Genomic DNA, 26,646 nt, shown 5'->3' with positions numbered 1-26,646 from the left:
TCCAACGGTTCATACTCTGCCATCCCACTATAAACACAAAGCCAGATCGATCTTGTCCCACCACCAAAGTAGGTAAGGTAAATAAAATACCTTTTTTTTTTTTTAATTTAATAATACATACAAGAAATATGTGTATCCATTTCATTTTGTCACCCACCAGGACCAACTCACGTGATCTCATAAAAACATCTACTGCCAATAAAATATTTTGTATCTTTACATGTCCATCATGGTCATCATGCATACACATAAACCCATGCCATGCACCCATCATAAATCATAAATCATATATATATAAATATATATATATATATGGATGTTGACCAATGGGGAGCTGTATCGGGAGCAACGGCAGCCAGCAAGGGACAAGGCCAAGTGGGGTACGTAAGTGAAGCTGAGTGGACCGAGGCGGTCGCTTACGTTTCCCGCCAAAGGCGCCAACGTGGACCCCACAGCCTACTCTTTCCCGCCAGAATACCTATTTTTGCGGTCTTACTACGAAGGAGTGATCGACACGTGTCCGCGCGGCGACAAGTGTCCGCCAGCTGTTGGGTTACAAAGAGGTTGTCCTCGTCTCGTGTCTGTTTGTAATTGCGAGGAAACTGCCAGCGTAGCAACTTAGTGAAAAATAAAAAAAAAAGTATTGGACTTTAGAAATTTTTCTCTATTTAATTTTTTAATATTTATTTTAATTGGGGAGTTATGGGGGGAGACGTGATGACGTGGCACCGGTGTAATTTCCAAAATAGTAAGGAGCTGACTTCATCACTTGTCACTACATAAACTGAAAGTCGTTTTAATTTAATTTGATAATTCTATCATATTTCTTATTTTTTTTATATTACATGAAATCACCTGGCCCAGCAGGCCTAAAGGGCTGGCCCATGTTAAAACCCGTTTGGCCCAAGTTGAAGACTGATTTGTTCTCTGACCAAAACAAAAACTGCAATTACTGTTATCAAAAGTTCATCTCAAGTTTCCATTTGATTTTCTTTCAATTCATCAATGGCTTCTTCACTTTCAGCATATATAAGAAGAGTCTGATTTGAAAACGTAAGTAAACCCAGATTTACGTTATTAAATAAGATTTTGACCAGTGATTTTTGGACTATAAACTCAATAACGGGATGCCTCTAAATTACGCTCTCTAATTTGGACGAAGGATGAGCACAACTTTAAAACTCATCTCCTCTCCCATAATCAACATCCTTTGATTTTACATAACCCATAAACAATCTGACAAGAAATTACATAGAAAAGGAACCTACGAAGAGTAGGACGCATGAACATCCTTATGCCGTCCTGTTGATGCTCATCTGCCAAGTCATAGCAAAGTTCTTCCCCACTGGGATCTCCAGGCCATTAATTTCAACCATCAAGCTCCTCTGCTTACCCTCTCCCACATCCATCTCCTCAACGACTGTCTGCTTCGATGATATCACCTTTACCATTGATGTATCCCAAACAGGATTTCCATTAATCTCGAGTGCAGATGGCTGTCCACTTCCAGCCAATCCCAACACTGTGATCTTACCAATAATTAATCCTTTATCCAAGGCAAACTTGCCCTCTTGAACCTCGGACCACACCTTCACTCCCTTCTGGTTTACAGTTGCATATAACTCTACATATGTCGAATATCCGTTCCCAAGTGTCATTTCAGGGAGTTCATCGTCATCAATGAATATGTGCCCTTTAGCCTCCCCATCACCTGCCCCTGCTGGGAAGGTTACTATGAGGCTGAACGGTGTCATTCTTGCCTCCTTAGAAATCATTCCACCCTGTTGCATTGGTAGAATGGTATTCTGATACAAATGCACGTTGACCACATGTAAAGGTGCATCAAGGGTAACATACACGCCATCTTTGGACGTAATTGTTTGTGTCATGTCGAATAAACTGTACCAAGTGCCTGGAGGGAAGAGTGCTTTAACACTGGTTTTACCCTGCTCAAGAACTGGAGACACCATGACACTGCTACCTAGCAAGAACTGGGTGCTCAAATCATAACACTCTGGGTAATTTGGGAATGAGAAGAAAAGCGGCCTTGCAATTGGGGCTCCAGTAGTGTGAGCCTCGTAGCTCAATGTATACAAGTAAGGTAGGAGTTTATACCTCATACCAAGGGCATTACGAGCAGATTCAGCTACTGATTCCCATTGATAAAGTTCCTGTCTTGGGGAGTAGTAATTTGCATGATCCCTTGAGAATGGGTAGAACGCACCTAGTTCAATCCAACGGTTGCAAAGTTCCTCTGTGGGAGCAGGATAGAATCCACATATATCTGAGCCGACCATTGGCACCCCAAATATGCCAAAATTTAGCATTGTAGATATAGAGTACTTCAAATCGTTCCAGGTTCCCTGGTTATCACCTGTCCAGTGGGCAGCATACTTGCCTGAGCCAACATATGTGGACCGTGATAATATAAATGGTCGCTTGCCCTCCAACCCTTGAAGGGCCTTGTGAGTTGCAATGGCCTGAGAGAATCCGTAGAGACTGTGAGCATCATACTCCAAAACGCCATTGTAGTGAACTGCACTAGTGGCTATGGTTTTGAATCCTATTGGTGCTTGGACTCCTGAAGCATTTATCTTATAAGGTGGATCATCCCACCTTGTCTTGGTGATATTCTTGCAGTCCAAGCAACAGATCCAACCAGGTCCTGTCCCAGTTGGACATTGTTTGCCCTTTGGGATTTTGCACTTCCCAGAACAGAAATTTGAAGCTTCATTCATATCAATCCATAGGCCATTGACAGGTACAAGTTCATGAAATCGGCGTATTTCATCTCCCCACCAAGCAACTGTTTTAGGGTTGAGGAAGTCAGGGAAGTAAACAGGACCTGGCCAAACTTGAGCTAAGAAGGGTTCGCCTTCATACTTAATGAACACATCATCGGCCATGGCTCTTTGATATACACCATAACTAGAATTTACAGCAATCCCCGGATCAATGAGGACAATGTACTTCATGCCCTTCTTATGTATCTTGTCTAGGAATGCCAAAAGCTTTGGACGTGGGTAGCTAGTAGGGTTGAGAGTAAAGTCCTTGTGGCCATCCATGTGATCGTCATCGTTCCAGATTACATCAAGTGGAATTTTAGCTTTGTTATAGTTCTCAACAACATCTTCAACCACAGATAGGTTATGGTACCCCCATCTACATTGGTGGAATCCTGTGAAATCAAGTTAAAATGAAAACAACCATGTAAATATCACTACTTTTACCAAGTTCTTACAATAATCATGGAGCACGTTGAGATCACCAAAAACATATTTCTTTAATGATGATGAAATCTAGCAACCAGGAGTAGTTTGAGGCAAAAGGTTAACTGCTTAAGGGAAAAAGGACATAAATGAAGTCTGAAGCTTTTGACAGATATTGGTAACAAAAACATAAAGAGAAAAAGAAACGAGGGTTCCAAGCAAACTCTTGTCGAAAGGAATCAGAAATTTTTGGCCACTTGTAACTGTTTGGATTTCAACTTAATTCTGATTCATTTAGCCTTAAATTTCATTTAATTAGGTTATGTACTTCTACCACTAGGGTGAGAATGTATTTGCTCTAAAATGAAGTACTAATATTAAGTCCAATTTCCTTGAACCTAAAATCACAGTCGAACAACATTAATCAGATGATATCACTGGGGTTATCTCTCTCTCTCTCCATCTGGAAGTTGCTCCGGGTGCAAATGACATCACCGTTCTTTTACCTAAAATAGGGTGCCAACTCCAGTTTCGGCATGTGACATCCTAGGAATCCATACGAGAAACAACGGCAGGGCCAACCCCATGTGCCAACCGCCTTTACTGCCCAACCGCAATCACTCATTCAATCGTAAGCAATTGTGTTGTTTAAGAAAGGCCATACGCAATCTCACACTCCTAATCACATGTATTTCTTCAGTTTCCGGTTAGAAGGATACACCGAAACTTGAAGGGACACTAGACATTAATACAGTATATAAATATTCCCATAATCAACCAACTAACCACTGCTTAGCTTAGCCGAACGATTGTTACTGGTATGTATATCCCCACAACCATTATGAAACATTTAAAGTCATGAGTCCCCATAAACAGATATTAAAGGCTACACCCATGTATATTTACCCTTAAAAAAAAGGGTCCTTACTACCAAGCAATTATCACAAGGGTTGTCGTAAAAATTGGTTCATCTGTCAAAACAGGACATTTTGGACTAAATGTATATGGAAAAGGGTAAAGATTTCTTTTCCTTTTTGGGCACTAAAACGGCAATAAAAAAAAAGCAGAGGCTTTGACGTTGGATGCAATGCTTCACCTTTTGGTTAGACCTAATAATTTTAAAAGTAGTTTAATACGAGACGGAAGAAGAGATTTTTTGTCGTCCCAAAAGTGGTCTCAAACATTATCAGATTGAGAAATGAGTAAAAAAAGATCCCAATTCTATAAAAGGAACAAAAATATCTCTATCATCATATGAGACCATGCTACTGCATGCAGCGAATCCAAGACTCTCGTGCCACCTGCCATCCAAATCTCATACGGTCCTTCCTCCATAAATATCTCTCTCCACTTTTAAAATATTCCATTACAAGATATAAATTATATGATTTCACCTACCAAATTATCACTGTAATAATCAAATCTCGAGTTCTGATAAAATTAAATTTACCACCAATCACTACCAATACCACCAACATAAATAAATGTGTTGTACTGTACCATACGAAATTGAGCTGGCAGTAAAAACCCAATAAGGATGACGGTCTTAAGAACAGAGAAATCCAGTGAAAATGACAAGCAAATGCAGTAAAGATGAAAGCAGACCAGGGTAGTGTCAAACCAAGTAGATTCAGAGAGAATGAAAAACAGAGTAGCAGTGGTAAAACAGAGTGGGTTAGTGATAATGAAATGCAGGGGATGAAAACAGAGTGTCTAGACGCATTACCAAATGACCAGTAAGGCATTGGAGCCGGTCTGCCAATGAATTGGGTGTACTGATCGACAACTCCAAGGGGTGTGGGTCCAGAAAAGAAGTAAAAGTCAAAAACACCGCCTATTATCTTATAAGTTAAAGAATTTCCTCTGTAGAATACATCCATGCCATTGCTGTTAAGCAACAGAACCGCATGCGCATAAGCTTGACCACCCACATTTCTAAGATCCATGTACACCGGATGAGAGCCGTACAAATCAGTGTTGGGATTAATGGCGGATATATCCATAGTGTAGAGTGTGTAAGGCTCGTTTGGATACAGTTTGATTCCATGGGGCTGTGTGTTTTCTCCCAGTCCATATAGTGAAGCATCTTTAGGCAATTTGGTGGAAATCTCGAGATATTGGTCTTTAAACACCATTTCACCAAATGGGTCTGATCCATCAGAGCTCGAGTTGAAAAGAATCTGCCCCGTTGATTTTCTTTTCACGGCAAACCCAAACGGGTCAGTTACGTAACTAAAGATTAACTCAGAACCTGAAAGCTCCGACACCGTTATCGGATTCTTTCTGGATCCCCCAATGGTCTGCTTCAATACCGGCGCTGGCTGCCTCGGTAGCAGATTGTACGGGACCTCCCATCTCTGCTTCTCCGCGTCGGTTATGTGGACTCTCAAGCGGTCATCGGTCTCGTGCCTGCAAAATCAGCAGACCAAACTCGATACAATCAGTTGAGAGCAAAGGAAATGTATGGACATGCATTGCATGGAATGACTTACTTGACATAGAGCTGGAGGAGAGGGATGTCAGGGCCGTATATATTGTTCTTCTGCTTGACTTGGAGATGACCGAGAAATCCGCCATCAGGAGTCTCCTCGATGGATATCAGACGGTAACCTTTGCCGATCTTGGTGGGGGTGGAGGAGGATGAGGAGTTTACACCAGAGGGACATAATAACAAAAACAGAAGAGGGAGAAGAAGAAGACGCAACATTGGTTTACTTTACTGTTTCTTCTGCAACTAGTACAGTACCAAACTAAACCTATACTAGTGTGAAATTAACATGGGAGACTGCAAAAACCTAGTTTGTATGGGAATGCAGAAGATGTTTAGATGATTATATAGAGAGAGAGGAGAGGGGGAGGGAGAGTCATCAGATACATGTGAGTGCAGGTCAAGACATGTGATGATGATGGTATGTGGGCCGTTGAGCATTGCCTTATGTTGTTTTCGATCAAAGTGGCGTGGGCCACCACCATCCTATCAACGCCTTGATTGATTGGGGAGAGGGAGGCAAGTGCTTGTACAATATCTCTGGGTAAATGATATGCCGCGACAAATTATTTACATGCTGAGTTAAAAGGAAATGGTATCCTGTTGAAACAGCTTTTAACTACTTTGACCAGAGGGTCAAATGGTAGGAGTTATTCGCAAGCACGAGATTCTATATTTAACTATATATACAAATTATTTAATGAAAATTTAGATATTATCAAGACATAAAAGATAATTAAGTGTGTTATCAATTATCTATTTAATATATAATTCTGTTTCTATATTAACAGATTGTATCTAATTAGAAATTACTTGATAATATCATATTCATAATGTTATTTTTGTCAAAATTTTAGAAAAATTATAATTTATTATCTATTATATTATATATTTTGGTATTACAATTCTAACTTAAAATTCTACTATAATTAAAATTTGATTAAAATTTTTATTAATGACTATTTTAATTAAAAATTCTGCTAAAATAAATTCATTTAATGAAATTTATTGAGTAATAATCAGTATATAGTATGTATATAAATCAATTATATTCTAAACATATATAACATAAAAATAATACCAGTAATTGATTGCGGAATGTAGAAATTTATTTATTTTAAATATTTTTTAAATATATAAATTATTTGACGAAGATTTAGATATTGTTAAAATATAAAAATGGTAAGTTATTATCTACGTAAATTTATTGTATTTATTATCTATTAGAGAATACATAGCCGTCTCATGATAATATTTTCCTGAAATAATTTTTTTTTTAATATATAAGTTATTTAGTAGAATTTAGATATTATTAAAATACAAAAAGCATAATATGTTGGCCATGTCTATTATACATAATGGATATTATTAAATTATACCTGGTTAACCATTAAAAAGTTTATATTAATTAAGAATTATATATTTCATCTATCCAATTAAAATTTATGTTAAAACTAAAATTTGATTAGAAATTTGATACGGAACTCAAGATCAATCAATATGATCAGGAACTCGCACGATTTTATTTAAAAGTATCAAATAAATTGATCTTATAGAAATCTTTCGTACTTAATCTGCGATCAAGAATAATAAAAATTAAGGTCACTGGAAATGAAAAAAATAGAATTAAAAAATATTATAAGGTCGTACCTCGATAAATATATCCACTTTTTGCTCAGCAAGATGGTAGAAAAATCTCTCTTGAAAAGAAACACTTTTAACATTATTGAGATAATTTCAGAAATATCTTACAATGATAACTTGGTAGCCTATTTATAAGTTAAGTCATGTAAATAAAAAAGAAATAAAGTCTCTTAATTTAATTTATAATTACATAGAAAATAAATAAAAAATTAAAGACTAATTCCCTAACTAAAATAAATTTAGTCTTCTTCTTTAATTAAAAGAGATTGTGGCCAAATTAAGGGGGAGACATGGAAATAAATTAAAAATTAAAAGATAATTTTCTAACTAAGATAGATAGTTGGGTGGTGGCAGTCGGTTCCTCCGGTGGCTGGGTTGTCTTCTCCGGCGAGGGTTTTGGCGGCTAGTGTTTGGGTTTGGGTATGGATGAGATTATTTATAACATTTTCTTTTTAATCTGAGCCGTCCATCACGATTTAATCTGGGTCGTCCGATCGCGATTAAATTGAAAATGAATCTAGATCATCCATCGCGATGCGATTTAAGCCGTCCGTGCGCGTGTTTGATCTGTGCCGTCTGTGCGTGCGATAACGGATCTCAGCCGTTCGATCGCGCGCACGCGGATCGCCCACGTGGCCCGTTCTGCATGGCCTTCCCGCGTCAGCGTCTCTGCCACGCAGCGTGTCCTGGTTGGCTGGAGCTGCTGACCGGGTTGCTGATCTGGCTGCTGACGTGGTGTAATTTTTTTAAATTGTATTTTGACCCTCGGTTTTCGATTTTCCTTTCAGAAATACCATTAGAATCCAAATTTTCACCCTTTTTTTCCAAAATCATTTTCAATTAAATTCAAAAAATAATTTTACCCCTTTTTATCATTATTATTATTTTTATCTCTATTAAATTAAATTAAATTAAATTAAAATCATATAATTATTACCTAATAAATTAATTATTAAAATAAAATAAAATCAAAATAATTCCAATAATAATAAAAATAAAAAATTTAGGTGTTATAACTCTTCCATTCTTAAAGAAATTTGGTCCCCTAAATTTGCCTCTTACTTTTGGTCGAACAAATGGGGATACTGGACTCTAAAGTTTGATTCTAGCTCCCAGTTAGCCTCCCTTGGCGTGTGGTTCTGCCACACGACCTTTACAAATGATATTTTCCGGTTACGGAGTATTCTGCTCTTTCGGTCCGCGATACCGACTGGTACTTTCTCATAAGATAAATCCTCTTGGAGTGGGACCAGTTCATGAGCCAAGACATGATAGAGGTCCGGGTTGTACTTACGTAACATGGACACATAGAACACATTGTGGACCTTGGAGAGCTCTGGAGCCAGTGCTAGTCTGTAGGCGGCAGTACCAATCCTGTCCAAGACTTCAAATGGTCCAATAAATTGGGGGTTCAGTTTTTCCTTCATGCCGAACCTACTGATTCCCTTGAAAGGAGTGACCTTAAGGAACACCCGGTCGCCTTCCTCAAACGCTAATCTCTCCTCCGGGTGTCTGCATAACTCTTCTGCCTGCTTTGAGCCGTCTGATTTTTCTTTCTAATTTTAACTATTTTAGACGTGGTCTCCTTCACCAACTCCGGACCGAACAATTTTTTGTCGCCCACTTCTTCCTAACAAATTGGCAATTTGCATGGGCGCTCATATAACACCTCATACGGAGTCATGCCAATGCTCGCTTGGTAGCTGTTGTTGTAGAAAAATTCTATTAGGGGTAGATGGTCGTCCCAATGGCCTCCAGAGTCAAGTATACAAGCTCGAAGTATATCATTAAGTATACAGATTGTCTTTTCTGATTGTTCATCAGTCTGAGGATGGAAGGCAGTATTGAGAGACAGCTTTGTTCCCATGGCCTGTTGAAAGCTACTCCAAAACCGAGAAGTGAACCTGGGGTCCCTATCGGATACTACTGTTACTAGAACTTCATGCAATCTGACTATTTTTCGGATATACATCATTGCCAACTTGTCTAAGGGATCGGTCATCCTGATGGCTAGGAAGTAGGAAGACTTGGTAAGCCGGTCAATAATTACCCAAATGGCGTCATGTCCTGAACGTGCCTTGGGTAATCCCATTACGAAGTCCATGTTGATATATTCCCACTTTCACTCCGGGATCGATAAAGGCTGAAGTAACCCACCTGGGCGTTGATGCTCTACCTTGACCTGCTGACATACCAAGCATTTAGATACAAAGTCAGCTATGTCCCTTTTCATCCCATTCTACCAAAACTGGGGTCGCATGCTTTGGTACATTTTGGTACTTCCAGAATGCATGACAAACTTCGAGATATGAGACTCTGTCATGATATCTCTCTTTAACTCACTGTCGTCTGGGACACACACCATGTCTTGGAACCAGAGTAACTCATCGGCAGAGACTCAGAATTCTAAGTTCACTCCCTATTCTACATCATTATTGCGGGCTATTAGGGCAGGGTCGACTGACTGGGCTTCCCTTATTCTCTGTATTAACTCGGGTTGGACGGTTAGACGGCCTAAATATGCGACTCTCTTCAGGTCCTGAAGCCGAACCTGTTGTGTGGCCTCAATTTGCCTGCATTCTAAAACTATCAAATGGGCTAAGATACCTGCACTTTTCCTGCTGAGAGCATCTGCCACCACGTTGCCCTTACCCGGATGATACAAGATATCACAATCATAGTCTTTAAGGAGTTCTATCCACATTCTCTTACGCATGTTGAGATCCTTTTGAGTGAATATGTGTTTCAAACTCTTATGATCGGTATAGATCTGAAAGGTCTCTCCGTATAAATAATGGTGACAGGTTTTCAAGGCGTGTATGATTGCAGCAAGTTCCAAGTCATGGGTGGGGTAATTCTTCTCATGATTCTTTAACTATCTGGACCCATAGGCTATGACCTTCCCATGCTACATCAGGACACAACCCAAGCCTAGATAGGAGACATCACTATAAACTGTATATCCCCTCGATCCACTCGGTAAAGCCAGTACGGGTGCAGTGGTCAGCCGCTCCTTTAATTATGAAAAACTTATTTCACAGTCCTCATTCCACTCAAACTTGGCATTCTTCTTTGTGAGTCAGGTTATGGGAGCCGCTAGACTAGAGAATCCTTCGACGAACCTGCAGTAATAACCTACCATTTCTAGGAAGCTACGGATTTCCTTAACTGATGTCAACTTCTCTCAGCCAAGTACAGCTTCAACCTTTTTGGGATTCACTGATACTCCTTCCTTCGATATGATGTGTCCTAAGAAGGCGGTCTGCTCAAGCCAGAATCCACACTTACTCAACTTTGCATATAACTTCTTTTTTCTGAGGACCTGCAAAATTTGGGCTAGATGGTGAACATGCTCTTCTCTTTTTGAGTAGACCAAGATCTCATCGATGAACACAATAACAAATTGATCTAAGAATTCTCTGAAGACTCTGTTCATCAGATCCATAAAGATGGTCGGGGCATTGGTTAGCTCAAATGGCATGACCAGGAACTCATAGTGTTCGTACCTGGTTCGAAAGACCGTTTTGAGGATGTCTTCTGTTCTTATTTTCACATGATGGTAACCTGATCGCAAGTCTATTTTGGAAAATACATGCGCACCCTGCAGCTGATCGAAGAGGTCGTCAATTCTGGGAAGGCGATATTTGTTCTTGATTGTGACCTTGTTCAATCATCTGTAATCAATACACAGTCTCAACGTTCCATCTCCCTTTCTAACATAAGTGACTCCGGCACCCCAAGGAGACACAATGTGTCTAATAAAACCATTGTCTTGCAATTCAGTGATCTGTTTCCTCAACTTTTCCATCTCAACGCGGCTCATGCGGTAAGGAGCAACCGAAATGGGCTGGGTGCCTGGTTGTAGGTCTATAGTGAACTCAACTTCCCTGTCCACTGGCAGTCCGGGTAGTTCGTCCGGAAACATATCTAGAAAGTCTCGGACTACCAAAATCTCTTGGATACAAATTTCTTTCTTGAGCTTGCCTAGTTAGAGAAAATAGCAAGGTTAAAGTACTTAAAAATTAAGGAAACTTACCATAAAGGAATAAGTACTAAATGATTTTATTAATTTATAAATGGCTCTTCATTAGGAAGATTAAATACAACCTTCTTGTTAAAGCAATCTATGGTGGCGTGATACACTGCTAGCCAATCCATTCTTCAAATTACATCAAAATCCTCCATATCTAACCCTATTAGGTCTATACTCAGTTTTCTATTTGCTATCTCCACGGCACAAGCCCTGTAAACAACTTCCCCTAATAGTGTTTCACCCCCAGCAGTAGACACAAATAACATTGAATCAACTTTATCAGGTGATACATTAAGTTTGGATGCAAAAATATGTGAAACAAATGAATGCGATGCACCAGTGTCAAATAAAACATGAGCAATATGGTTACAGATAATGTACATACCCTGTACCACGTCCGGGTCGGCATCGGCATCCTACTGTGTGATGTTGTAAATCCTGCCCTGAAAAGAAGGTCTTCTTTGGTTCTGGTTCCTCGGGTACTCTCTCGCAAAGTGTTGGGTACTACCACATATGCGATAGGTTTTGTTGAGATGATAGCATGGTCGGTCCCCGTGATCCCTGCCGCAGTGCTGACAGATCTTGCCACGTGCTGCCCCTGGAGCCTGAGGGGGAGCCTGGATCGCCGGTCTAGGCCTCTTATTTTGTTGGACAGGCGCAGTAGGTGCTGGTCAGTAAGGTGGAGTTAAGGGTCTGTAACTCCCTGCTGACTGAAAAAGGGTGTTGAAACTCCTCTCCACGATCTGCGCCTTTGCCAAAACGGCTGAATATGTCTTAAGCTCTAGTACCAATAAGTGCTGCTTGATCTCTGGGCGGAGTTCCCACTAGAACCTCCTAGTCTTCCTGCCCTCATCTATCAATGTCTCAGGGGAGTATCAGCCCAGCTCTAGGAACTTACAAGCATATTCTGATACTGTCATGTTTCCTTGTATCAGCTGGACAAACTTCATCTCCTTTAGATGTCGGATGTGCTCGAGGAGGTACTCCGCATGAAAGGCTACTAAGAACTGCTCCCAAGTGACTTGTGTAGGCAGGGTGGTCTACTTGAGCTCCCACCAACGACCTGCTTCCCCCACCAACATGTAGGAAGCAAGGGTAACCCTCTGTTTGGGAACCACTCCTAATATCTTGAAGGCCTTCTCTATCTTTGCTAACCAGTACTGGCATCTTCGAAAGAGGACTCCCCTATAAAAGTGGAAAGGTTCAGTCTCCTGTACCTCTCTACGTAGCCCGGGTCAATCAGGGAAGGAGCTGGGTCCCGTGGAAGAGGGACTGGGTCGGGCTGAGAATAGACTAGGGGGCTCTGTGGTGGCACTTGCTGATATAATGGGGGCACTGGATTGTACTGTGGTGGTGCCGGACAGTACTGTGGCTGGGGCACCGGATTATACTGTGGCGGAGGTGCTGGGGAGTACTATGGAGGAGCAGGCTCATGCTGGGGTGGCTCGGGATCCGCTCGCTGTAGCGGTGGCTCAACCTGTGGTAGTGGGGGAGGGTCGAGTAACTCCTTTCTTTCCTCTCGGCCTTGATGGGCAGCAATGATCCTTTATAGCATCTCAAATATTCTGTCCACATCTTCCCGAAGTGAATCATCCCAGGCTGCTCGGTTTAGTAGGGGTCTTCCTCTCCTCATCTCTCTACACTTGCATTTTACAATGAAGGGTTGAGTAACAATTAATCGGTTGGTATTTCTCTAAATATTATGGTATAAGGGACGAGTCCGAAAAACGCGACTCTGATACCAACAGTAACGACTCCGAAAATTAAAAAGAAATGTATATATTTATTCTAAGTGCGGAAGCGAAATAAAATAGATTATGATTAACATCCCTTACACAAAAATCAAAACGTATTAAATATATGAAAGAATAAACTAACTAAGGAAATTCTATGAATGAATATTATAAGGAAAACTAATAAATTCTTAGGCTTCTACTCGCCGTCTTTCTGCGGAACGGGCTCGAGAACAAAGTCCTCCTAATCTGAAATTGTTAAGTAATGAATGAGCTACACTAGCCCAGTAAAGATGTCACACTATCTCGCTGTCACAGTAGTAAAGGTTGGTAGAAAACAAAAACGACCAATGGAGCATATTTTATAACAAATTCATTTATCAATAATAAAACCTTTTACTGTCCACTTATCTCGGTGAGATTCATGAAAATAACTTATGAAGACAATAACATTATAAACATCATAAAATCATGCACACTCTGTAACATAACACATATCATACTTTTGTATTTCAATTATCAGGCAACAAATTTTCTCTTTTATCAGCCTACTAGTATCCATGGGGATCCATAAGGGTCCTTACAACACGTAAACCATTCACCTTAATTCCAGGGCTGTCCCCATACTCCGTCTGGTATGAGCGCCAAACCATAAACTTTAATACCCCGTTCGGTATAAGGGTGAAACGGGCCGTCCCCATACCCCGTCCAGTATGAGCGCCAAAACATTTAAAGCCTCCATACCCCGTCCGATATGAGAGACCACGTTTCCGGTAGGGTTTTCTATGGACCCGTTCCGTCCACCATCTCCCAGGATATCTAGTGAGGCTGTCGACTTATCCGTTTGTAAATTCACATACCCTTTTAATTTTTTTTAGTCTCAATTACCCAATCAACATGAATACATAAACCAGTAACGCACACCAAATAAGACAACACAACATTGGGTTCACAATAATTCAAACAATAATAGATTAAACAGTTATTCATGCATACGAAACCACAGAATAAACAATCAAATACTATATTGCATTTAGACTGTAAAATACATCAAACAGGAACAGACCGAGAAATACATTAGGTTCGGGCCCCATTAGCAATCTTAATTAATTACACATATCTATTAATTCATAAAATACCGTTTTATCATTTATTAAACTTTAATACCGAGATAGAAAATAGAATGAGGGATCCTTACTTGTTTCGGAGTCTGAAATCGGGTTCTCACTGCGCCTACGGGCAGTCCCTAGATTCCCTGAATTTTTTTCTCAGAAACTGAAACACACTTCCGGTACCTACACATGTCCCCGAAAAACCCAAATCAGACCTAGGGCCTATTCGGCCAATTTAGGAATTCTGGCACAGCGGCGATCCGCTTCGGGTTGGCCGTTTCTGGCCATTTTCGGTCAAATTCGGCCAAACTTGCATTGATTCCTGTGATAAAACACTCTTAGGGCCCTCGGTGGGCCAAAAATAAATCCAGAAAATTGAGACTTACCGACGGTGGAGCTCTCGGGTGCGACAGCTTCTCCGGTGCGAGTTGCGGTTTGGTGATTTGCTCCGGTCAACCTGTAGAGAAAAGGACGGTGGTCACAGTGGTATAAAAATTACATCGAACAGGAATCGGGAAGGGCTTCATTAGAGGCAAAAATCGAGAAAATCCATGGAGGTGCCGCTGGGCTTCGGCGGTATTTTTCGGTCAATTAGCTGGTGGTTTGGCTCCAATTTGGCCACAGATGGGTTCAACATCAAAAATCGAGCCAATGAGAGAAATTTTACCTCGTTTGGCGGCCGGAAGGTGCTCCGGTGCGGCGGCGGGTGGTGACGGTCGATTCCTCTGGTGTCTGGGTTGTCTTCTCCGGCGAGGGTTCTGGCGGCTAGAGTTTTGGGTTGGGTGTGGATGAGATTATTTATAACCTTCACCTTTTAATCTGAACCGTCCATCATGATTTAATTTGAACCTTCCGATCGCGATTAAATTAGAAATGAATCTGGGTCATCCGTGCGCGCGGGAACGAATTTCAGCCGTCCGATCGCGCGCACGCGAATTGCCCACGTGGCCCGTTTCGCGTGGCCTTTCCGCGTCAGCTTCTCTGCCACGCAGTGTGTCCTGGTTGGCCGGAGCTGCTGACGTGGTGCAATTTTTCTAAATTGCATTTTGATCCTCGGTTTTCGATTTTCTTTTCAAAAATACCGACAGAATCCAAATTTTCACACTTTTTTTCCAAAATCATTTTCAATTAAATTTAAAAAATAATTTTACCCCTTTTTATCATTATTATTATTTTTTTCTCTATTAAATTAAATTAAATTAAATTAAAACCATATAATTATTACCTAATAAATTAATTATTAAAATAAAATAAAATCAAAATAATTCTAATAATAATAAAAATAAAAAATTTGGGTGTTACACATGATGCTCACATCAAAATTTATTAATAAAATAATTGTTGATAATCATATATAGCTAAAAGTAATAATAAACAATAACAAAATTTAAGTATTATGTTATAAAATGATAGTTATAAGGGTAAATTATAAAATTAATTTATAAAGTTTGACACTTGCTGTAACACCCGGGCCCAAAAATTTGGCCCGAGATGATTTTTTCAATTTATAAAATATATATACAAGTAATTAAATTTTTATTTTAATTTAAATTTTGTTAAATTTTTGAAAAAATGAATTAGGGACAAAATTGAAAATAATTCTAGAGAAAATGAATGAAAGTGTGAATACATAGGGTGTTTTTGAAAGAAAATTTGAAAACATGAGGTAAAATTACAAAAGAAAAAGTATGGCTACATGGGACGACCCGATCAGCACCCATGGCGAACCAAGACACGCTCCATGGCGGGCACGCTGACATCGGTTGAAACGACCCTGAAAATATTCAAAAGAAATAAATGATAATTTAAGTGCGGAAGCGTAATAAAAGGTTAAAGTTTATATTCCTTACACAATAATTTAAAATATAGAATAGTATTATGAGAATTACCTTTTTGAAAAAAGTACAAAAAAAAAGGAAATAAGTAGAAAGTAAATAAAACTAATATCCTATTTGCAACCCTCTATGAATCAGACTCTGTATTCTGATCCTCTTTATCTGAAATAGTAAAATAAGGAATGAGTTATATTAACTTAGTAAGAATATCACGCCAACTCACCAACACATAAAAAAATGTTAGTAGAAAAACAAAACAACTAATGGAGCACTTAATTAAGCAAATTTATTTATTAATAATAAAATTATTTACCGTCCACTTACCGTAGTGAGATTTATAAAAGTAACCTATAGAAATAATAACATTATACATATCATGATTTCATATATAGTCGGCAACATAGCACATATTATACTTTCATATTGAAATCATCAAAACAATAATTGCCCCTTTTTATTAGCCTGTTGGTATCTATAGGGGTTCATAGGGATGTCCCCGCTACGCGTGAACCATTTCATTTAACATTCTCAATTGCGTGTTGTCCCTATATCCCGTTCGGTATGAGTGTCAAACTATTAAACCTCAATACTCCATCCGACATGAGGGTGAAATGGACCATCCCCATACCCCATTCAGTATGAGACAATATTCACGGTAGGATTCCCTATTGTACTCACTCTGTCCACCATCTTCTAAGATATTCAGTGAGGCTGTCGTTTCATCCATTCACTTAATCACACAATTTTTCGTTTTTTTAGTCTCCATTTTTTTCAATTCAATGGCAGTCACATAAATCAAACATACATGCATTCAAAGCTATAAAATCAATCAATAAGGTACTATCATGCATCTAAACTGTAAAATCAATCAACATAATAACAGTAGATAATTTCTGATTTTTACTCCATTAATAATCTGTAATTAATTATGCATATTTTATAAATTATAATAAAATAGCTATTTATTGTTAATTAAACTTCAATTTTATAACAGAGAATAGGGTGAGGGATTCTTACTCAATTTGATGGCTGAAAGGCTAAGTTGTTGACTGCGCCTACTAGTGGTCCCCGGATTCTCTGAATTTTTCTCCGGGAATTAAAACACGCTACAAGTACCTACAAATATCCCAAACAAATCCAAAATCAATCTTAGGGCCCATTTTGGCCAATTCAGAATTCTGGCACGGCGGCAGTCCGCCTTGTGTTGGCTATTTTCAGTCATTTTTGGTCGAATTTGGCTGGTTTTGCATCAATCCATGCGAGAAAACACGTTAAGAGGCATCGGTTGGCCCAAAAATACAAAAAACTGAGCCTCATCGATGGCGGGGCTCTCCGGTGTGGCGGCTCCTCCGGCTCACATTGCGGTTGGGTGTTTTGCTCTGGTCAACATGTAGAGATGGAAACAGTGATCATAATGGTGGAAAAATTATGTAAAACAAGAATCAGGAAGGGCATCATCGGAGGCATTTTGTGAAATTCCTTGTGGCGACGCAGCCGGGCTTTGCTCACAGTTTTCAGCCAACCAACCCGTCCTCTTGCTCCAATTTGGTCATGGGAGTGTTTAAAATTAAATTCTAAGCAAAAAAAAAATTTTTTACCTCTTTTGGTTGTCGGAAGTAGCTTCGGCACGATGGTGAGTGGCGGCCGCTCCCCTTTCCAGCGGCTGGGTCTTCTTATCCAGCGAGGGCGACTGGCTACTAGGGTTGGAATTTAGTGTGAAGATAATTATTTATACTAATCCCCTTTTAATCTAGACCATTCATCGCATTTGATCTGGACCATCCGATCGCAATTAAATAGTGAGTGAATCTGGACCATTCATCACGATTCAATCTAGGCCGTTTATCGTGATCTAATATGGGGCATCTGATTGTATTTAAATCTAACTGTCTGATCGCGTTTGGGGAGAGAACACACCCAGGTCGTTCGTACGCATGGGAACGGATCTGAGCCGTTCGATCACGAGCATGCGGATCGCTCGTGTGGCCTCCCGCGTGGCACTATGTTAGCGCCCGTTGCCACGCGGTGCGTCCTGATTCGTCGGGGCTGCTAACCGAGCATCCTACATGACAAAACTTTTTTAAATTATAGTTTGACTCCAGTTTTTTATTTTTCTTTCAAAAATAACCTCAGAACCCAAATTTTCACCCATTTTCCCCAAATTAGTGTTCAATTTCATCCTCCATCAAACTAATTCATTTTTACTCTAAATTAAAATTAAAAAGATTAAAAAATTACATTTAAATTAATTTAATTTACATTAAATTTAAACTGGGGCATTATATCGGTTCCATGTGAAAGGCCACGTGGGCAATCCGTGTGCCTGGACGATCCGACAGCCCAAATTGCATCCCGGGTGCACGAAGGGCTCAGATACATTCTCTCTTTATATGCGATCGGACAAATGAGATTGATCGCGATGGACGATCCATATTTATCCACACAATCGATCTAAATAAAAAATCATCGAACGGTCCTCCTAACTCTGCGTCGACTCAAACGAGTAGCCAAGATCAGATAGAGAGGAGTATTTAAACTCCTCTTCGCAAAGAACCAAAACTCTAGCCGACAGAGGGGTGGCCAGAGAAGAAGAAGAAGGGTAACCAGGAAAAGAATCAGACACCGAGAAGGAGGCCGGCCACCATCGCCACCATACTAGAGCCACCGTCGATGCCAAAACATATATTTATTTTTTCTTCCTACTCGAAATTCAATCCCGAGTCTCCTTATGCCTATATCGGAGCCAAATGGTCAACGGGTGAACCAAAAATTACGGGCAAAGCTTGATCGAGCTGCGACGGCGAAAACTTAAAACTCTCTCCAATGAACCCTTCCCGTTTCCCATTTTGCATAATTTTTTTACCATCGTGTTGTTTGTCCTTTTCTGGTGCAGGTTAGTTGAAGAAAAACTTTAGCCGTAAAGGAGGACCGGAAGAACCGCCGCATCCAGAGACCTTTCGCCGATAGAGTTTCGAATTGTTGCCTTTTCCAACCAATCGAGGCTTCTTAACTTGGTTTTTCGTAGGTTTACGTGTAAAACTGACCATAAACTGATCTGGCCGAGGCGAATCGTCGCCGTGCGCGGCGGAGCATGGCGCTGGCGTTGTGACGGAACCCTAAATTGATCAAAAAAATTTCAATGCTTATTTTGGCCTTTTGGTGTATTTTTTGATACATGACAGGTGTTTTAATTTATGCAAGAAAAATTCAAAAAATCCAGAGACAGCTAGGAGGCGTAGTAAAAATACAATATTTCAGACACCGATTCGAGGTAAGAATCTCTCACTCTTTTTCCTGTTATGGTAAATTGAAGTCTAATAATTGACAATATTGTATTTTGTGAATACTAAAAAATCTTTAAAATAATTACAAGCCACTAGTGGAGTCGAAATTGATCAACGCATATTTGCCCTAATTTACTGTTTATTTTCTCTTGTACTTCTTAAAATGTTTACTATTTTACTGTTTATTGTGTGCATTAAATTGCTAGTTTTAATTGCTTTCTCAATTATTTAGTTACCTAATAACCCTCATTTGTTGATTTATTTTATAATAAATGTCTCAATCATATTTCTTGATGTACATATTGCCTATTTGTATGACTCACAGTTGATCTGTAAAAATGAGATATTGGTATGTAACTAATAATTGGTTAATGATGTGAATCTATGTATGAAAGGCTTACTGGGTACCGTGAAAAATGGTGGACAGATCTAATATATAGAGAACCTTACTGTGGACATCACCTCAGTCGGATAGGGCTAAAAAGTCCCATTTTGGAAGAGTTTGAGAGATATGGTTCATCCTCATACTAGACAGAGTATCAAAATGATGGTGTTTGGCACCCAGGGGACGACCAATTAATTGACAACTTTAAATATTGGGTTCATGCATAGAGGAGACATCCTTATGGGCTCTCAAATGTACCACTAAGTAGATAAAAAAAGAAAATTACTATTTTTGCTTACTTGTATATGAAATTATAATGTTATTTGATTTATTTTCTTTATAGGTCGATTTTGAAAACTCGTAACGGTAAGTATGGAATAAATGGTTTTATGTTAAATGAATTTACCTGAATTAAGAGCTCCATTAGTTGTTTCATAATTGTTACCAATCTTCGGTTGTCTGTATCAGTGATTAGTGTGATATTCTTACTGGGTTAATGTAGCTCATCCCCATATTTAATTATTTCATATTAAGAAGATCAAGATCCAGATCCTCAATAGCAAGAGGGTTGCGAGTAAATATTACCTTCGGGACCCCATCTAAGTTGTCAGTGGAAGTTAACCCCATAAGATTTTAGTTTCATTTATGTTTATGTTATTTTAACTTCTTTAAAAGGGACATTTTCATGACCTTATTAAGTATCTCAATTTACTATGTAAGGAATGTAAACTCTAATTATTATTTGCTTTCGTTATTTTAATATATATTCATTCCCTTAAGGTTTCGGGCCCTTACAGTTGCTATAATTTGATCCTTAATGCTCTTTTCATATAATTTGGTTTTTGTAATGTCCCGACTTCTCTATTGAGTTGAGGCTTTATCACACGTATATAACATATTACTACATGCAGCAATAGATAAGTAATTAAATTACTCGTCCCTTGTACAAGGTTAGAAAACATGAGGCCCAATAAAAGCTTACATTTAATATTTAAGTGTAACTTTATAAGCTGAATATTAACATAAAAGATAAAAAGCTCATTTAAAGTCTTCTACTGATCCTAGGCTTACTTCTGATCTGTCCTAATCTAGAATGAGGGATGTGAATTAGAGTGAGATTCACGAACTCAGTAAGGAAATTGTAGTACCCATACAGAGACATACACACATACAATCATATAAGATGAATAAAACATATGTAATTTAGTGATGAAACTGCCAAATTGAAATCAACATAACAAACCTACTTATTCTTTATATTCAATTTTCAGTTGCAATCATGTTCTTGTATTTCATATCTATCTATTTTTTCTTGTATCTTTATCATTTTAGTTGATTCACATATAATTTTCATTTATTCATAATTACACATATCACACATATTCATAATCACTTTCATATATGTTTTCCACTCCTGCGTTTCACAGTGACCCTATGATATTTTACTATAGTGCACAAACAATTTTAGTACAATTGTTTCTCATAGTTTATAATATAGTAAAATTCACTATTCACAATAACAATAAACAGTACGGTTAAAACAGAGACACTTAGCTTTTATAATTTTATTGTATGATATCGTTTTAATCAATATCAAAGAAAGCAACAGGGATCCCCACTACCAACATAGACTTTATCCTAATTACGATACAATACGTCTATAATGGATAAAGTCATAGTTACGATACAATGCATCCACAATAGACATAGATATAATTACAATACGATGCGTCCACAATGGACACAGTCATAGCTACAATATAATATGTTGTCCATGAGATAAGGTTTATCTTTACTTTGACCAAATCTCGGCCACACACGCACATACCCCTCTTTAATACATTATCAAATGGGTTTAAAGGTTTGATTTTTCACACCGACTCACAACCTTGAAATTTACTCATAATTTACTTTTACCTATTAAATTTCATTTCCTTTCTTTTATTTATTATCCTTCTTCACCTTCTCTTGTCACATAATTTCATATTATTCCTATAATAATTTCATTCTTTACTTCACATAGAATCTTCTTACACTAACTTCTTGTTTAATTAATCAAATTTACTAATTTACCATGTTCATTATTCCTTTGACAACTTAACCATTTTTTTACTTTTATTATATTCCCATTCCATGTTTTTTTCTTCTAAAATGTGTTTATATGGAAGGGGAATATGATAAAAATAAAAAAATAGTTAACTTGTCAAAGGAATAATGAATAGTATAAATTAGTAAATTTGATTGATTAAACAAGAATTTAGTGTAAGAAGATCCTATGTGAAGTAAAGAATTGAAAAATCCATATAAATAATACAATTATTAAAATATTTTTATTACAGCTTTTGTTGAAAGATCTTACTCTTAAAATCCATATAAATAGTACAATTATTAAAATATTTTATTATAGCTTTAGTTGAAAAATCTTACTCCTAAGACAACTCGATATATATTAGTGTTTATGGTCCTCCATATTTTAGTAAGAAGAAGTCATTTAGTATTAAACTAAAACATTTTTAGGGTCTCATACCTTGTCATGAGTCATTCTTGGTGACTTTAATGATATCCTACCCGAATGAATGTTTCGTTCATAAGACCCTATCCTAAATCATTTATCACCTTTTTTCAAAGAGTAGTAGAGGAATTCGAATTTATAAATCGAGGTTTAAAGAGATATCCTTATATGTGGTCTAACAAACATATAGGTAAGACAAATATCTAGGCTATATTCGACCAAGCCTTAATAAATTCGAAATAACACACTCTCTATTCTCACATATTAGTTAAAAAAATGCTATACTACCTTTATTGACTATCATGCCCTCCTACTTAACACTGAAGAAGTTAATATAGGTTATAGATATCATAAAATTACACGTTTTAAGAATGCCTAGATTTAAGATCTTGCATTTGTGTTTTTTGTATATAACACTTAACACCAATGAATTATTAGATCCAAAGGCCACCAATTGTCAGAACCTAAAATTGGTAAAGTCCACCCGTAAGAAACATTATTCCTTGTATTTAGACTCTTTAAGGTAGAATATTCAACAGACACACACCCAACTTAAAGACTTGAGTTTGTTATTCTCTTCCTTCGAGCATGCTCATAAGGAAAAAGAAAAAAAAGCTTACAAGTTAGATTTTAAAATCTCTCTAAAACAACATGAAGTCTATTGAAGTTAGAGAGCTAAAAATAACTAGATTAGGAAACATGTGCTCGTCTTCCAATAAGCTAAGTAATTAGGGTTTACTCGGGTATTTATACCTAAGAATTCTTTATTACCAAGTCATGAATGAGTTTTCCTACTAAAAGGGTCAAGCATCCCAAGCACAAACGGCCAATTCGATTTCAATCTAATTCTTTTTGTTAAGTTAAAGGACTTTGTCATCTTAATGTAATGGTACATAGTATGTTAAAACAAACTATCGCGATAGGTTAGTTGGGTTCGATTAGATTGTAATATTTTTTCGTCTATTTCAACATATACAGTTTAGTTCTTTTTTTTTTTTGAAAAAAATAAATAATATGACTTTTTTAAAAAATAAACACCCAAATATTATTGATTAATTGAAGTCATTTTTTATACGTAGAAAAGTCATAAGAGATTGGATTTTTTTTCTATTGTTTAATTTATTTATCTTCTCTTTAAAAAAAATAAAATGATCTAACCTGAAAAACATAACTCCGAATAAAGAGGATAATAAAAAAATCACGAGTCTAGTTCTTTATTAATTATCCGAATATAGTCGTTCTTTAAACTTTCAGCTCCATAGTAGTGAAGTCATGATTTTTTTTAATTAAAAAAATATACTTATTAAATATTATTTTAACGTCGGTGATGCAATTTCAGACATGGATTTAGAATTGCTGAGTACGTACGTGATAGCGTTTAATAACAACTTTATATTATATACTAAAAATTAAAATATTCCCTTAATATTAATTAATTAATTACTTAATTAATCTATAGGAAGGATTTAAGAAGAAAAGCATGAGATGAGACAAGGGTCGTCAATGAAATGAAGAAAACATAAGTCTAATAATTACAGCCGGTGGTCCCCGTAATAAATAAATTAATTAATTAATTAATTAATTTTCTCTCATATCGTAAGCCCTCGTGACCTTTTTTTAAAACATTAAGGATCACAGTCACCGTCTACAAATGGTTTTAGTATTTTTAATCATTTAATTCTTGGATCTGCGTATCTCTTATCGTGACACAATTTATAAAATAAATAAATAAATAAAATAAATTTATTCCATTTGATTTTTAATTGATCTATATTTACTTTGAACAATTATTGAAAATCAAAAATTAAAATTTTGTGACGTAAACAATAAATTTTTGAGTTCGCCAAAAAAAAAGGCAGAATCTTCCTGATCCACCCACTACTCCTATCAAATTCTATTATCAAATGTGCACATGGATACATATTAAATTATAAATATATTGAATAATAACAAAACATGTTTGAACTAAAAGTAACATTCAGGTTCTTTATCATATAGTTTTTCCAAGTTAGAAAAGAAGTTTATAGAAAAGAAAGTACAATTGTATTATCTATTTTAATATGAATTTAATTTATATCAATAGAGTGATAAAAATAAAATTTTAAATTTTTTAAATTAAAGCGAATAGTGTGATGAAAATCAAATCAAACTAGATATAATAATTATAAGCAAACTCGTATTAAATTAAAGATAATAAATACGGAAGCGTATCTGAATCCATAACGAAAGAGATATTCGTATCATGCATTAGATATTTTAAATCAATACGCGGTTGTAAAAAAAAAAAAACTGATTTTTACTGCTGACGAAATAACATAAAATAAACAAAACGCACGTGTGATTTGGAGAGCATAATCGTATTTTTTTGTTATTTTCTATTTTATGTATTATAAATATAATATATGTACATATTACAAATTCGTACATAAATTCGATACATTAAGATTTATAACAGTTTAAGCGTAATTAATTACTTTTAAACGGACCTAATAAATTAATAATTTGTTACACACACCGAAACTCACGTTAACCTCACTTGTTGATAAAAATATAAGAGAATGATTTCCATTAAAATTACCCATTGAAGAATTAAATGAAAAGATTTAATTTTTGAAGAATAAAAGATAATTTTGAAGATATTACACTACTAAAACAAGAAGAGGAAAATAGTTTATCATAAATCAATATTGAAAATACTCTCGTATTGGGTAATATAGTTTTCCTCTTCATCATCTTATTATGTGATCTGATAAATTTTATAAATTTGGTTAATTTAATTAAAAATAAAATAAATATTTCAAAAGAACAATAAAATGAATCTAATTTTGAAACATAATAAAAATAGAGTTGAGTAACTTCCAAACAAACATTTATATGCCGTGGGTGTCTTGAGTGTGTGCCGGGCGGGTGCGAAATACAAAATGGTCAGAATGGCCCTGTTTGTTTGGACCAATAATCTCTTAGGCCCAAGTTTATAACAATTAATATATGCCGGCCTAAAACCCGACAATTAATGGATCATGCATGTGCGCAACGTTATATTAATTTTTATTGAATTTAAAGGTTAGTAGTGTTGACGGGTTAAATTTCAATATTATTTTTAACTTAGTAATAAAATTGTTTAATTTAAAGTATATGAAAAGTTTATAATTGAATAGATTACTATTCTTTCACATGCACAACGAATTTCCAACTGGTCGGTCCACGTTACCATCCTTCTTGAAAAGTTCTCTAATGACGCAATGAAATGAGAATCAGATGACATCATCCAGATGCCGCCACCGCCAATTTCCACCTTGACCAAAATACCCTACACCTACCCTATAATACAAACCCACCTCGCAAATCCCAGTACACACACAAATCGGCGGGTGCACGACGCCGTATTTATATGGTTACGATGGAGGGGGCCAAGAGGAAACGCGGAGACGAGGGAGAAAGTGAACGGAAGAAGGGGAAGGAAATTAGAGAAGATAACGGGGGACAGACGGCGACGGAGGAGGAGGTTGAGGAATTTTTCGCTATTCTGAGGAGAATACGCGTGGCAGTGAAGTACTTCGAGAAAAGAAACGGGAGGGGACGTAAGTTGAGGGAGGGAAGATGGCTGCGGTCGTTGGAGTTGGAGTTGGAGTCGGAGTCGGAGTCGGGTCTGGATCTTAACTCGGATCCACTTACCCAAATAAAATAGTATTGTCATTAAACGCGAGGCAGCAGCTGTCTATTTTAGAAGAAAATAAAAGAGAGAGAGAGAGAGACAAGAAATGCAGGCTCTCTGTACTTTCCGCTGCATAACCTATTGGCTACTTTTACTTGCCTGTTGTTTCAGCATCCCATCGCCGGTACCTTCGTTTTTTCTTTTTAAATTTTTAAATGTATGAAACAGAGTTAATTATGTTTTTGAACAGCTAGAAATTTTAGGCTTAAAAATAAAGAATTTCAGGATTTACAGCATAGTTTGTTCAAGTACGTGCAGCGAATGTATTGTTATTTAGACGTCAAAAGTCGAGTCTAATGAAGGCCAACTAAAGAAGCTTTAAATATATAAACGGACAAAGAATAAATTATATACAGTGCAATAGTCTTAGTTTATATTTGTTTTCTCATCATTCTATCAAAATAAATATGTAAAAAAATTGAATTTTCGTAATTTGAAAAATCATGAATAAAAACATCTAAAAATGAGGCCGTGACAAAGAATTAGCCCAATTACAAATTTGGGCCAAAGGCCCATTTCTTTTTTTTTTTTCAATACTTTCTTATTGAAATTTATAATTTTTAAAAGTCTAATTTCGATAAAATAATAGCAAAATATTCAAATCCCCTTGTATGAATTTGCTTTCTCTTTCGTGTTTGATTCGCATCTATTTTCTCGTAAAACGGAGGACGAATTGCCGTCAAGAATCTCAGAGAA

The 26,646-nt window shown here is 37.1% G+C and overlaps 1 protein-coding gene across 1 annotated transcript; it reads right to left on the bottom strand.

Moving 5' to 3' along the window:
- Nucleotides 1-1,116: 1,116 nt before the first annotated feature.
- Nucleotides 1,117-6,031, bottom strand: XYL1 (alpha-xylosidase 1). The gene is made up of 3 exons (XM_022054571.2): nucleotides 5,702-6,031; nucleotides 4,936-5,618; nucleotides 1,117-3,178 (listed from the first exon to the last, which is right to left on the bottom strand). Exons 1-3 carry the CDS (start codon nucleotides 5,914-5,916, stop codon nucleotides 1,293-1,295), a joined length of 2,784 nt encoding a protein of 927 aa, XP_021910263.1. The 5' UTR covers nucleotides 5,917-6,031; the 3' UTR covers nucleotides 1,117-1,292.
- Between the last annotated feature and the right edge of the window lie 20,615 nt (nucleotides 6,032-26,646).

This window comes from Carica papaya, chromosome 2 (genome assembly GCF_054855325.1).
Source record: "Carica papaya isolate Zhongbai chromosome 2, ASM5485532v1, whole genome shotgun sequence".
Taxonomy (NCBI): domain Eukaryota; kingdom Viridiplantae; phylum Streptophyta; class Magnoliopsida; order Brassicales; family Caricaceae; genus Carica; species Carica papaya.
The sequence above is the reverse complement of the archived record's forward strand: the minus strand, read 5'-3'. Positions and strand labels throughout refer to the sequence as shown.

Excerpts from the sequence above, each read along its gene's own strand:
- XYL1 (XM_022054571.2), bottom strand. The coding sequence starts at position 5,916 with ATGTTGCGTCTTCTTCTTCTCCCTCTTCTGTTTTTGTTATTATGTCCC. Across the intron at positions 5,619-5,701 it reads CTCCTCCAGCTCTATGTCAA|GCACGAGACCGATGACCGCT; the intron begins GTAAGTCATTCC and ends CTGATTTTGCAG. Across the intron at positions 3,179-4,935 it reads AATGCCTTACTGGTCATTTG|GATTCCACCAATGTAGATGG; the intron begins GTAATGCGTCTA and ends TTGATTTCACAG.